The 14,101-nt window shown below is 41.9% G+C and overlaps 1 protein-coding gene across 7 annotated transcripts; it reads left to right on the plus strand.

Moving 5' to 3' along the window:
* Positions 1 to 3,119: 3,119 nt before the first annotated feature.
* On the plus strand, positions 3,120 to 6,310 carry LOC147607947 (splicing factor U2af small subunit B-like). 7 transcript variants are annotated; one of them, XR_015264576.1, is made up of 7 exons: positions 3,122 to 3,427; positions 4,410 to 4,496; positions 4,593 to 4,674; positions 4,757 to 4,883; positions 4,983 to 5,383; positions 5,481 to 5,690; positions 5,781 to 6,310. XR_015264576.1 is itself a non-coding variant. In XM_086789745.1 (6 exons), exons 1-5 carry the CDS (start codon positions 3,191 to 3,193, stop codon positions 5,374 to 5,376), a joined length of 927 nt encoding a protein of 308 aa, XP_086645871.1. In that variant the 5' UTR covers positions 3,120 to 3,190; the 3' UTR covers positions 5,377 to 5,383; positions 5,848 to 6,310. The 7 variants fall into 7 exon arrangements, 3 of the variants coding, with proteins under 3 accessions (XP_086645871.1, XP_086645870.1, XP_086645872.1); XR_015264577.1 differs by having other exon boundaries at positions 5,848 to 6,310; XM_086789745.1 differs by lacking the exon at positions 5,481 to 5,690 and having other exon boundaries at positions 3,120 to 3,427; positions 5,848 to 6,310.
* Positions 6,311 to 14,101: the final 7,791 nt, after the last annotated feature.

A 14,101-nucleotide genomic window follows, 5' to 3' on the forward strand; every position in this document is an offset into this window, starting at 1 on the left:
GCCACTCAAAAGGCAACTAACTCCACTACAGTTCCAAGAGGCCAAGAAAAGGGATTCTCACGTGTGCTACAACTTCCCGCACTTCTCGCCATCAACATTCCAAGATATAATAAGTCAAAGACAACAATTTCTCACATGGATAAGAACATGGCGCAGAATCCTGGATCCAAATGTAGTAGCATTGGTAAGATGTTTGAAGTTGATTGTGGTCCTCATGGATCAACCAAAAGAAAGACATGATGGATTGAGGCAGAGCAACTTTGCTTCGACATGAACACAAGGCCAACTAGAAGAGGCATGATGCTTGTGACTATCATCGCCTAAGGTGTCTTCTAGGATACATGCATGTCAAGTTTGAAGACATGGTCAACACCGGGTTCCGGACTTCTCACTCAGCATTCTAAAGAACCATTAAAAAGCTTCAGTCCCACCGCAACTTCTATAGACACAAGGTGGGCGACCAGGTCTTTCGACCTAGGTAAAGGTTATGAGGACAGAACCTACATCAGGGAGCGGGGATATTAATCCCATTTGGGATTAACAAAGATGCTCCTCCAATTGAGGACATTAATAAGTGTCATGTAAAGGCATTGTAAAAGTTGTACATTTTGAGATACTGGCCACCCAAGGCTTTAGTTAGTAAGTTTTGGGCGCCCAAATGTGAATAAGGGCTAGTTGTATAAAAGGCAAATTCTCATAATGAAATGACACAATCCCCCTTTGTGCTATGAGAGCTCTTGTCTTTGGAGAGAGAGAGAGAGAGAGAGAGAGAGAGAGAGAGAGAGAGAGTACTCTAGTGTATGTTCCTCTTTCACGCATGTGTGTGAAAGAGTGAGAGGTAGATTGCCTTGTATCGTGGTGTGAGTGACTTTGCGGTGATGACATGGAGGTGGAGATCGGAGGAGTGGAGCTTCCAAATCAAGCTTGGGGAGCCTCAAGGGACGTGAGCTCGAAGCATTGGTAAGTACCCAACGATTGTTGTGTCTATTGCTTCTCATGTTTGCAATTGTGTGGAGTTCCCTCTTGGGAGGTGCGGTAGCCCATAACAATGGACCATTTGGAGCAGCATGAGAGGGTTGGCTACCATAGACCAATCAAAGAAAACTAAAAGCACCACGAAGAACCAGCCGGCTTGGAGACTTGTTTGGTTTGCTAGAGGCCCCCAGTACATGAATACTTACCGCAAGACTTGTTTGGTTTGCTAGAGGCCCCTAGTACATGAATACTTACCGCAAGGCACCAACCTAACAAAGAATCAATCCGCAATACATACCAATCAAGGGGATCTATTCATGGTAGAAGTACTTTGAGAGATAGGCCACAAACACCTTTTTGAAAAACTTTCCAAAGCTTCCCTCTCCGCCCGCCAAGTGAAGCCATAACCGAACAATGGATGCTTAGGTGATGAGCATGTTCATGGGCGAGCATGAAGATTCTGAAGACCTGCATGCCCATACGTTGGCTACCTACCTCGAAGGATTCAACAAGGTGAAGTGTTCTTGGGGTGGCACATTTATCATGAAAGTGAAGTGCAACAATTAGCCTTTTCAATGTCACCATTGGCCTGTGGAGACCAAAGTAGCAACACACACACACACACACACACACACACGTTGATGTAGCGAGCAAGCGGAGATATAGAGGAGCACAACACTCAAAGCAGATTGATGAGAATTAGTGAAATACAAGTGAAGTGACATGATAAGGTCACTTACACTCATTCATATGTGTGTACACGTTCGGGGAAAAAGTGGTTTGGCCCATTAATAGCCTACGTCACACACCACTACCATATAAATGACTATAGTGAGTGAGGAAAAAAAAGATTGTAAACAAGTTATGGTGGCAAAGAGATGGTACAAGTCTCCCCTTAGAACTATAGTCATAAATCCTTCGTATAGCTAAGTACTTTCATTGATGAAACTAGAGGATAACAGTAAATACAAAGACATATATGTCCAATGTATAAGTACTTTGGCAAATAAATACAGAGACATATATGTGCCAATGTACTTATATAGCAGTAACTTGGTTTAAAATGATTTTGGAGCATTCCCCTTGCTTTATCTCAGTATTTGCGAAGTTGCCTTTTGGTACTTGGCAAGTTTTATAGTCTATATATACAGTGAAAAATATGCCAAATAAGCGTTAAATGGTTATACTTATCATATAAAAAACTTTATATTATGTATAAATTATTATTTATATAAAAAACACTTTATATTATTGTATATAAAAAATACATTATATTATGTATAAACTATTATTTATATAAAAAATAATTTATATTATTGTATAAAAAAATACTATAAATCACATTATACTAATGAATAATCACATTTATTTTTTTACAAATAGTATAAAATTAATATAACTTACATCCATATGCATCTGAGAAGTGCTCCCCTTGTGTCTCGATGAGTGTCTTGCAGTCTCTTAGGGACAACTTATATCACCATTTCAAGTTCTTTCTCTAGATAATTCGACTTTGGTTAGCAGCATCAAGTCCTATGTGTGCTCTGGATTTGAATGTAGACAAACAATCATGTCTAGTTCACTTGGAGGGCTTGCTATGCTCTAGTATTCAATTGTTCCACCGCCTATGATCAATATCACAAGTTCCTTTACTATGAAGAATTAATCACAAAAGGTGTCGCAAGTTCCAACATCTTAGGGTCTTTTCCCACGGTACAGTTTACTGTGCCATGAGAAAATTCAAGGAATTTTATTAGCAACAATTTACGTTCTCACGTGAGCTTGATGAGATTATCAGTCAAGATGGCCAAGTTTTGGTAGTATTTTTCTGACTATGCCAATTTCGGCATGATTAGAAATGAGCAGGCCAAGATTGGAGAGGGAACGTCCAGTTTACATAATGTGTGGGAAAATCGTGTCAAGGGGTTTTCTATTGTACAGTGAAGTGTGCCATGAGAAAATCAAGGTATTGAATGCTTGAAGGTTTTCACGTTCACACCTGGGTGAGTTTCAATGGCCTTTTCACACTCAGAGTTTCAATGACCGATCTCGTTGCCCCCTATTGTTAGTGTCCGGACACAATCGACTAGTGTGTGAAGGCGTGGTGTATAAAGTGTGTGAGGATTCTCAAGAAAAGCTCTTAATAAACCTAAGCTCCTTTTTACAGCGTTCGCCCTAGGTACCCCTTCCTGCGAGACAGGTCTGCTTCACCGGCATGGCTGAGCACTTGGCCTCCATCTTCGGCACAGAGAAAGACAGGGTAAACTGCCCCTTCTACTTCAAGATCGGGGCCTGCCGCCATGGCGATCGGTGCTCGCGCCTTCACAACCGCCCCACCATCAGCCCCACCCTCCTCTTCTCCAACATGTACCAGAGGCCCGACTACACCACGCCCGGGGTCGACCTGCAGGCTCAAAATATCGACCCCCGCAAGGTCCAGGAGCATTTCGAGGTACTTTTCCCTCCTCTCCAAAAGAAAGAGCACAGGTTTTTCTTTTTTTGAAGTCTATTTTCTGTGATCTCATGCCAGGTTAGGTTTTTCTGGCTGCCTTTCGTGTGACGCTATGTCGGGTTTTCTCTAGTAGCCTTGCCTGTGGCTTCTGAATGTTCCGTAGAAAACAAATTGTATGGCTTTTCCCTCCCTTAGTAGCTTTGCCTGTGGCTCTTAACCCTCTTTGTGTTCTGTGCTGTGCTGTCGGAACCGAGTCTTTTGGTCTTTTTAGTTTTACTTCGAAGTCTTTGCTATTAATTGGATGCCTCTGTCTAAGGATCAGATTTTTCATAATGTTTGTGCAAGAATCCATCAGATCAGTTTAGGAATGCACAGGTTATGGCATGGCATGGCATATGCTGTCGTGGTTACATACTTTTGGCATGGCATATGCTTTGGTGGGCTACATGAGTGTGACATGGGGTGGCACATGATTCAGTTGGTTACATGGTCAAGGCATGGCAAGGGCTATATATTTCTGGCATTGCACGAGTATCATTCAGCTATACTTTTCTGGCATTACAGCTACTTTTAAAATCCCTGAAAGTTTTAAGTTGTCTTGAGAAGAGATGTATTCTTGTGGTTTTCAACAAAGTTGGGGTTTCTGCTGCATGCAGTCCCTGTGTTTTGTACATTGCACATATCACATTCATGTGTGTCTTTGTATATGTCTATGCAAGCCATGTATTGTGGGTGATCAGTTCTGTCCAGGTACATGGCTTCTTTTAAGATATCACAAAGTATACACTTCTGGCTTAGTGAATGCCACATACAGTGTGTGCTGTGCCATGACAAGGCATGTAAAACACAGCAGTCATTTGTCTTGGACACAATGACAGTGAGCTGTTGTATTTGTGCAGGGCATATGTAGCACAGCATGCCCGACTTTTTTTTTTTCTGGCCTGCGTTGAATATTTTCTTAACAAGTTGATTCCTTAACCAGGATTTCTATGAAGACATTTTTGAAGAGCTAAGCAAGTATGGGGAGCTGGAAAGCTTGAATGTGTGTGACAATATGGCTGATCACATGGTAAGCCTCTAGTTGGCTTCTATTCTTGGCGGTATCCTTTTTGTTCAGACCATGGTACATGTTATCTTAATTTAGTCTCACTAATGTCAAGCACAGGTTGGTAATGTATATGCACAATTTCGCGAAGAAGAACAGGCAGCAGCAGCACTGCAGGGGATGACGGGGAGGTTTTATGCTGGTACTATTTCTTTTTTTGGAGCATTCTTCTATGCAGGACTGCTTTGAACTTTCTGGTTTGTTACTAACCTGTTATGGTACAGGGCGTCCTATCATTGTGGACTTCTCTCCTGTGACGGACTTCAGGGAAGCAACATGCAGACAGTACGAGGAGAATACCTGTAATCGTGGTGGCTACTGTAATTTTATGCATTTGAAAAAAACAAGCAGGTAACAATGAGTAGCCAGATTCTCCATGTATACATCCTGGTAAGTTATTATCGTTTTTGTTGCCAGAAATTATTGTTCTGGGTTGTCTGTTGGCTGCAGGGAATTGCGAAGAAAACTGTTTGGAAATAACAGGAGGCACAGTAGGAGCCGCAGCCATAGCAGGAGCCGTAGCCCACGCAGAGATCATGATAAACGTGAAAGGTATCAAGATGATCATCATGCTTCTGGTGGTGGTGGTGGTCGAAGTTACCGGCACAATGGTGGTGGTGCAGATGAACGCAGATATGATCGTGATGACAGAAGGTACCGGAGGAGAGAGGATGATAGAGCCTACAGTCCTGCCAACCGCAGACGGAGTCCCCCTGGCCACAGGAACAGAAGTCCTGTGAGGGAGGGTAGTGCAGAGCGCAGAGCTAAAATTGAGCAGTGGAATAGAGAGCGTGAAGAGTTGCAACATTCCACCTTCGGGAATGTTAATGGACACCAGCAATGATGCATAGGTATATGAGCCTTGCTGTTTCCTTACACTACCCGGAACAGCCCCCCCGTACAACGTGGCTACCCTATGTAGCTCACAGGTAGTTTGATTTTGTGCAGGTTTGCAGGTTGAGGATGCTGTACTCTGCAGTCTGAAATTTTAGATAGTGGCATGAATGTTGTGCATGAAATGCTTGTGCCTGGAAAGTGTGTATATTGCATGCATGTTTTCTGCACAGGGGCTAGGTTGTCATGACAGGCGTACATGGTTGGTTGCTTATTATGGGGAGAAGCTGTAGATTTGGTGGCAGTTTTTGCGGGTGTGTCATGGTAGGGAATTGGTGGTTCTTTCTAGGAATTTTGCAAGTTGGGTTTTTTCAAAAGTGGATGGGCTCATATGATTGCGATAGGTGGATGCAGGTTTCAGGTTTCCCTGACTCTGCGTGGGTGTACTGGTGTCTGGCGCTAACTGCACCTTTGTTTACAGGTGGGATTCCAAGTTATCCTCAAGTGCTGCAGGCAAGGGTGCAGGTTGATTTTCTCAGTACTACAGGAATTTCTCAGCCAAGGGGGTATTTCTGCTAGTGCGGTGGACAATTGGCTAGCAATTCTCTGTTAATATTTAGTGTTGTGCAGGACTTTCCTTCTCCAGGTTGTAGGATCTTTTTCAGTCTGCTGATATTCTGCAGGGACTTATGCTTATGTTGAAGATTTGAGCAGATTTTAGGTTGCTTCTGTGTTTTCCAGGGTATTGAAGGATTAACTCAGATTTTTAATGGACTTAAAACCAGTGGGCTACAGCCTTAAGCTAGTTATCCGTTTGAGCAATGTTTGTATTCATGTATGAAATTTTTGGTGAAGACCTTTGCTACCAAAGCTTTTGTCTTGTGGCTGTTGGTGCTCTTATTTGTGAGTGGTCAAACCGCTTTATTCAAAAAGTCCTTATCGAATGAGATGATGTATGATCTTGTATCTTGTATTTTGATGTGAACTAACGGTTGAGGTAGCAAAGTTTGTTCAGTGCCTCGCCATCTCTCGTCATTCTGATTTACGCTTGATGAGCCTGATGTGTAGTCAAGTCAGGTTGAATAGTGTCAATCAAAGCTTGAGAGTTAAATTGCTACTTCTTCATTGAGGCTTGCCCTTACCAGCTGCTTCTAAGTTTCACCTTTAGTTTTGGAGGGAGAATTGTGCTGAGTATTGGAATTATATGTGAAATGTATCCCAGTTGATCAAATCTTTTTATGTAACTTTTGAACTCCAGAAAAGTCTTTACTTAATTGGCAAAAGTATCTCTTTTTCTTGGAGTAGAAATTACCTACATTGTAGTAAGTGAAATATGTATAGACTTTATAGTGAATTACTTTTGGACTCTGAAGTAAACTCCTAATTGTGTAGGTGCACCTTACCCACTCCTGCACATACAGTCCAGGCGACTCCTAGGGTAGTAATGTATGCAAATCTTTTGACAAGCTCAGAGAGGACTTGTCACATTCATTCCAAAGAGGATGAAGATAGTGATGTAACACTTTCTTGGGGGGATAAATGGATGCTAGGATGACGTAGGGCAAAGAAAATGAAGACCTAGGAGAAGCTTGGTGTTGTTGGAAAAGCAATTATTCAATGTTCCACCCGTGTATTGCCATTGCGGGTGATGAATGTGCTCTATCTTGTAGGGCTCTTGAATGAGCAGCAGCTGCTGTGATCGCTCTGGCACCCGACAATTATTAGGTTAAAGACTGGATGGTGTTCAAATTATGGCATATGTGGATTATTCAGTGTTCTGAGTAGGATGTATGCTTGTGTGGGTTGTGTATTGAGGACAATTTGTGGGGGTTGCCATATGTATACAACTAGAATGCTGAGGCAATTGTGATTGTGGTTTTGTAGTCAATATTAACTTTCTATGACTTCTTATGAACTTGTTAAAAATTTATTGTTACCCTTGATCGTAGCTAAGCTAAATTATTTTCGGAGGGGAGGATTATTGTTTTAGAGCTTACTAATAATATATTTTTACTATTGCTAAATAGTAACAAAGATGACATAATGGAACTAGACTGTCGTATATCAACTTGACACCAGCTCCTTATCAACAACAAAGTAATAGCAAATATCATATCAAAGGTGTACCTCTCAATTTGGATAACAATTATCGGGAATGAAGTAGACCCTCCAATTGTTGGATACATATGAAATCTCTTTTAGACTCCATAAGTCATTAGTAATGTTGATTGGTTTGATTACTACTATGCTCAATACATGCATGTGTACGTGGAAAAAAGAAGAAAGAGACCATACACAAGATATGATAAGGTGTCGAAAGTCTCCCCTTAAAACTATAATTGTAGGGGATCGTTCACTCATGGTTGGGGTGGGTTTTGTTCTTGAGGATTTTATTTGTTGCCCAAAATGCCAAGGCGGGTTTTGTTCTTGAGGATTTTATTTCTTGCCCAAAATGCTAGAAGAGCATTGGCTCTTCTTCCCTAGAAGTCTGGGTGTTGCCTTGTTTGCCTTCTGAAGAATCTTCAAGGTCATTCCTTTCATTTGTAGGCTTGTGGCTTTGGAAGAAGGTATAGGCCTCCTACATGCCTTGATGATAAAGATGTCTTGTCGATAAGGCCACATGGATGGTGTGAATGGTGGCATCTCCTATGGTGAATGCTTGCTCGAGTAAGTGTAGAATATTTGATATGTTTAGAGGATGCCTTGTGCGTTGTATTGGTTGTTGGGCATGTGACAAAGCGGGCACTAGGTTGCCTTCACTCCTCGAGAAATGAGGGTCTTCATGGTTGTCATGGTTGAGTGAAGTAGATTGTCAGTGATGGGGTAGTTGAGGCGTCGGGTGGTGTTGTGAGTTCGGGGAAGTGATCTTCCTCGTTCGAGAGTGAAGAATTGATGAACAAGTGGCACCACGTGGCGAGGTTGGTCTCGAGAAGCTGGGATTCAATGGAGGCACGTGGGCGGTTGAAAGTCCTCCATGGTTGGGTGAGGAGAGCAAGGGGTTTTGGGATGCCTCTAGATTTTACCTCTTCAACAGGGGAAGTTGAACCTTGGAGTTGGCAAAGAGATATCGTTTCATAAGCTTGGAAAGTGCTTGGCAAGGCACATGGGGTGGACGTTGCTTAGATGGAATGACAAAGTATCTTTGTAAACATGTGGAAGGATCTTTGTAACATGTGGACAAAGTGTAACTTGCTTGCCAGATTGTTTCACGAGCCTTGGAGTTGCTGGTTAGGCATGGAAACTGTCGGAAAAGCATTTGCTCAATGCTCCATCCTCGGGTTTTTTTTTGTGGGTGATAGATGTGTTCTATTTTGTAAGGCCCCCTTTATGAGGAGTAGCCATTGTGGTGAGCACCTGGGCACCTCGCAGTTCCTAGTTTAGACATTGATGGTGGCGAAGTGTGGCAAGACGGCTTATGTAGACTTATCATTTTGCTAAGTAGGATGTATGCTTATGCGGCCTATGTGACTATATGTGGGCGCATGACACTGTTCTTGGGTTACAGGCCCATTTGAGGGTCCAAATGGTCTCAGATCCTCGTGAAAGATATGTAAGGACCTTCAAGACTTTTTTGTACTCTTAAATGGTCCCAGTCGGATAATGTGGTCGATTGGTCATTTTGAACCAAGTTGTAATGTTTTGGCCGACATGGTTGACCTACGTCCACACTAACCCTGGGTACTATATATGGACTTTTTTGGTAGCCTTAATTGATCATTGAGTTCATTGTGTTCAAGTAATTTTGTAAGCAAGACATCCTCTGTCTAGAGTGTGTAGATTGCCATCAAAGCTCCTTACCTGGTGGACAGATGTTGTCAGTTTGTAACCAAGTTTTGCAAGTAATAATATTGTTTACTCTCTTCTTTATGCAATTCAATGCTTTGTATTGTGTTGATCCAGCTTTTGCTATTGTGTATTCTTACAAAAATAACTTGGCCAGAATGGTGAAGAACGTCCTGTTTTGTCGATCCCTAGCCTTCTGGCGAGTGAGGAAAGTGAGCACGTGGGTCGGGGGCACCAATTAGGGAACTATGACGTCTTCAAATTCGAGGACTACGGCTTTAAATTTGGGGACTGATGTCTTCAAATTTGGCTCCTTTGGAATTGAGACCTTCTTTGGTGTGACGAGGTGCCACAACCATGCCTTCTTTCCTGCCATGGAATTTTGTTGAGAGGGTTGGGAAGTGTAGGGCTCTTCACACACAAGATCCTTGGTGAGTGATTTTTCATTGTGACCCCATCCGATATCTTGCCCTCCCCTGAATTATCCGTGTTGTGGGATGACTCAATGAAGTGCCGGGTGAGAGGAGATCTGGGCCTCATGATGACTGGCAGTATTGGAATACTGTGAGCGTGACCTTGTTAAGGTAGGGGTCTACTTCGGGTAGTTGAAAGCCAGCATGATATTTTGTCGATAGATAGGTGATTGTGAGGGTGGTTTTAACTTGGGCATGAATGAGGGTTCTTTGGCCTTTATGGAGCATATCGGGGTTGAGGGAGCATGAATCATTCCTAATGGTAACTATCATTTTAACAAATGGATCAGGAAGATCCAGAGGTTGCTTTCTAGGTTCCCTTCATTAGTAGCCATGGGTCTCGTTAGGATGTTCCTTGTGTGCAAGGATTAAGTACTTAGTTTTAGTGTGTGCACAATCGTTTTATGTGAAGTTCAAAGTGGCGAAGAGGCTTGGATGTAGCAAAATAGGAAACAATGAAAGGGAGGGGGACTATGTCAAAAGAAAGGCCTCAATGAGAGGAGTTGGGACTTGGAAATGTGGGTGAAGGGTTAGGTAGGGATGCCTGTAGGCTTCGATGGAGGTTTTTGGACTATTTGATTAGAAGCTTTTAGACTTTTTGGGGTATGCCTTTTGACTATCTGGACATGTACTTCCACAAATGATCATAGCTAAACCAGCTTGACACTCCATGGGTAGTGCTCTACCCATCCATTTTTAGATTTTTTACCTCACTTATACTAGTTTATCAGAGAGAGGATTGTCGTTAGCATTGCTTCTTAGTGTGGTGGATTGTCATTGATTTTTTGGTCTCTCTCTCTCTCTCTCTCTCTCTCTCTCTCTCTCTCTCTCTCTCTCTCTCTCTCTCTCTCTCTCTCTCTCTCGGGCGGCATGAATGGTAGGTGGCATGGTAGACGCGTGTTGTTGAGAAATGCATGAAAGTAAAGTAGAGTGACAGTGTGTGCAAACGCACAACTGGGTGGCAGATCTATGTAGAGGGGCTCTGTGTGTGTAGCATGTTGGTGATGAGGAGCACAAGTAGAGATGGGTGAAGGAGGTGCTACATGGAGTCGAGGATGATGGCAAGGCAAATGATGGTGTATAGACGAGGTGCTAAGGTCAGACAAATGGAGGGGTGGCATTGGGTAATGACATAAAGTGCCCAATATAAAAGGTTTAGGTACTATTTCACTTATGTCGAAAAAAGGTTGTACAAAGAGTCTTTCAAATATTCTTTGGATTCCAGATATAAAGAGAAACCTCCTATCTGTCTTAGCCATCATGGACCATGACTTGTGGGTTCACTTCAACAAGAATGATGATGCAGTCATTCTTGATGGAGATAATAAGGTCATTATTTGCAAAGAGCATTCGGAGGAACAACTTATATGAGCTTTCGATGTTTGCAGTCTAGACCGACTTGAGTAGCAACAAACTTTGGCATGATAGCTATAGGCATCTTAATATGTAGACTCTTTCATAGATGTAGAAAGGTAAGGTAGTTGAGCATTTGCCACCAATTTCTGATAGTCCGGATGTATGGGAAGCTTGCACAATGGGTAAGCAGCATTGGAAACCCTTTTTACAAGAGGCCACTTTTAGGGCCAAGGCTCCTCTTTAGCTTGCATACACATTGATCTCTCTCTGGAAAGATGAGTATAATTTCACTTGGAGGTTCTTCCTATTTTTTCACATCGATAGATGATTATAGTAGGAAGATTTGGGTGTATTTTCTTAAAGAAAAGTCTTAGGCTTTTGAAAGGTTTAAGGAATGGACTGTATTAGTTGAAATTAAGACATGAATAAAATTAAAACAGTTTAAAATAGACCGAGGAGGAGAATTTATGTCTGGTGAATTCTTGGGTTTTTATAAAGAAAGAAGCATAAAGTAGCAGCTCACTACCACTCTCACTCCGCATCAAAATGGTGTTGTAGGGTGCAAGAATCATGCTATTATTGAGATGGCAAGGAGTATGCTTCATGGCAAGAATCTACTCAAATAATTTTGGGCTGAGGTAGTTAACATGGCTGTGTACATCTTTAATAGAAGTGCAACAAAGGCTGTTGACAAAGGGATGACTTTGTTACATGCCTACTTGGGTAAGAAACCTTCACTTAAAGTTTTTGGGTGTGCAAGTTATATACATGTTCCAAATACTTAGAGAAACAAATTGGATTCCAAAAGCCAAAAATGCATCTTCTTGGGTTACATCATGGAGTTGAAGTCTATAGGATATGGGAGTGGTGCAAAAGCAACCTACAATGCTACAATGTGACAACCAAAGTAGCATGTCTATTGCTTGGACTCTTATTTTTCATGCTCGTATAAAACATATTGATATTCATTATCACTTTGTTTATGAGCTCATTATGTTTGAAAGGTCAAGATGGTCTACTGCTCGATGATGACAGAGAGCATTGAAGACACCTACATAAAGACTCTTAGCGAATGGAGTGGCATCTTCATTAAATCAGCACCATACCATAGAGGTAGTTCACCTCTGGGTGTGCTGAGATATCGAGCTTAACTAGTATTGCGGACATTGATGACCCCCTTGGGTGATAGCTTCTACACTTATGCTACTAGCATGGTTGGTGAGATTATGATTGATATGGTGCCAGTGGATGACAGGCTATATATAGCATCCACTTTGGAGTACTAGAGTTATGGCATAGTTATAGTGCCAGCTCATATAAGAAAATTCAGCTATCCATCTCTCTCTTGTGTCTTGCTCTCTCTTGTGTGTGTGTGTTTGCTTGCAACAAGGAACTCAAGCTCTCCCTCTCCCTCGCATTATCTTTATGGCATTAGAGCTTTGGTTTGTATGAGAGCTAAGGAGGAAAGCAAGAGGCAAGAACAAAGCAAGTAAGGAAGAAGCGATACATGGGTAAAAGCATCATCATGTCTTCCCCTTCTTCTTTAGGTGTACGACACCCCCTAGGTAGCTCCAGAAGCTACACATCCTTGATTGAGGAGTTATCTTCATACACTTGGAGGTGCATGCAAGGTGCGTAGTACTTTGTATTGAAGTTTTGTAGCTAAAATCGCGTTTCGGGTGTGTTTTGGACGCGTTTCAGTCTCCATTTGGTCACCGCAAGGTGTTTTTGGTAGTTTCAAGAAGTTTTGGTTGAGAACTGTCTCCAGTCGAAATCTGGTTATTATTACAATGTAGTAGTGCATTTTGGGAGTGCAGAGACAATGGTTGCACATATCTTATTGGTGTATGTATATGTACTATGGTCACATTTGGTGACATACAGATTGTAGTCTCGCTACTACAACACAGAAGATACTATTGTTTTAAAGGTTGCATACATAAATTATCTATATACAGGTTTCTGGTTGTTGTAGGAAAACATGTCTAAACGAACTCAATTAGATTGTCCGTGAGAAACTGGACAAGAAAAACTTCCATGCTTGGAAGTTCAGAATGACCAATTTTTTGATTGGTAAGGATTTTGGGATTATGTCGAAGGAGACAGAGCCTCCAGAGTTGTTTGAAGAGAATGCCACTCTAGCCAAATATAAAGGCATTTAAGGACTGGAACCAGGGTGCAAGGAAAGTCATGTATTGGCTTTCAATCAGTGTCATAGACACAATGATAGGACACATATAGGATGCCAGCACTCCAGCAGTTGTATGGTAGAACCTAGTGTAGATGTTCTAGACCAACACAAAGGCAAGGAAACTATAGCTAAAACAAGAGTTGCATACAGTAGAGAAGAAAAGCATGTCTATCCCCCTTAAAGATCAAGGGCACTATTGAATCCCTTGGGTCTATCAATATGTCAATGGGGAAGATGATGATTTAGTGAACGTTTGTCTGAATGGGCTTCGTAAAGAGTATAAGGCATTCAAGAACTCCATCGTTGTCAGAGAGAATGTTCCCAACTTTCAGGACTTAGTGTCTATGTTGATCATAGAAAAAAAGTCTTTGGGTGTGTACTCTTCTTCACAAAGCAAGAACATGCCTTCTACTCCAATTCAGGTAGAGGCAGAGGTAGAGCTGATGGTAGAGGCCAAGGTGGTGGCCGACATGGAAACCATAATTATGGACACCAATAGTCCAATGATTCATAGCAGCAATCATACACAGTGGAAGAGGCCAAGCCAATCTATAGGCAAGGGGAGCCAAAGGCGCTGAGGTGGTTGGTACAGAAATCAGAGTAGTGCAAATAGCATAAAGTGCTATTATTATGGCAAACGAGGGCACATGGCAAAGGACTGCTTTAAAAAGTATAATGACATTAAAAGTGGAAAGTTGCAGCAAGGAAACTATGCATCATCTAATAAACAAGGTGGTGATGACAGAAGTAAGTAGATGCTTGTGATGTACAATATGCTCAGTTCCACAACAAGAGATGTGTAAGGATCTAAAGATATATAATATGTAGATTTTGGCACCTCTAACCACATGACCAATCATGGTGAGTGGTTTAGAGACATGCAAAAAATGGAAAACCAAGTTATGTAAAAACATATGATGATACTGCATATC

Source organism: Cibotium barometz, chromosome 54, assembly GCF_041138505.1.
Source record: "Cibotium barometz isolate CiBa-2024 chromosome 54, ASM4113850v1, whole genome shotgun sequence".
In the NCBI taxonomy this organism is placed as follows: Eukaryota; Viridiplantae; Streptophyta; class Polypodiopsida; order Cyatheales; family Cibotiaceae; genus Cibotium; species Cibotium barometz.